General features: G+C 38.9%; 1 protein-coding gene across 1 annotated transcript in view; it reads left to right on the plus strand.

Annotated features, from left to right (window-relative positions):
• Window positions 1-55: 55 nt before the first annotated feature.
• The window catches only part of LOC119587488 (ATP-dependent RNA helicase A-like), a 3,293-nt gene continuing 3,055 nt past the window's right edge, over window positions 56-293 (plus strand). Inside the window, exon 1 of the mRNA XM_037936215.1 lies at window positions 56-83. Coding sequence (XP_037792143.1) covers window positions 72-83 — 12 coding nt within the window. The 5' untranslated portion in view covers window positions 56-71. The remainder of the gene's footprint in view (window positions 84-293) is intronic.

Consider the following 293-nt stretch of genomic DNA (forward strand, 5'->3'; position numbering starts at 1 on the left):
AGAATGCAATGCAGAGGGAGACTGTGGTATATAAAGCGGCTGCGTTCGTCTGAAGACAACATCCCTCAAACATGAAGCTCCTGGTGAGTAGCTCCTCCTGTGCCATGTGGTATTGTGGATTTAGATGGGAAAAGGATATCCGTGAGTGAAAAAGATATTGAACAAGCGGATGTATCATAGCAGAAGTATAGTTCATGGAAAACAAACAAACAAACACAAATAAGACGAATGAAGGCGATAGTAACAAGAAAAATGTAAAAAAAAACTATTCAAACACTCAGGCATAAACAAAA

This window comes from Penaeus monodon, chromosome 22 (genome assembly GCF_015228065.2).
Source record: "Penaeus monodon isolate SGIC_2016 chromosome 22, NSTDA_Pmon_1, whole genome shotgun sequence".
NCBI lineage: Eukaryota > Metazoa > Arthropoda > Malacostraca > Decapoda > Penaeidae > Penaeus > Penaeus monodon.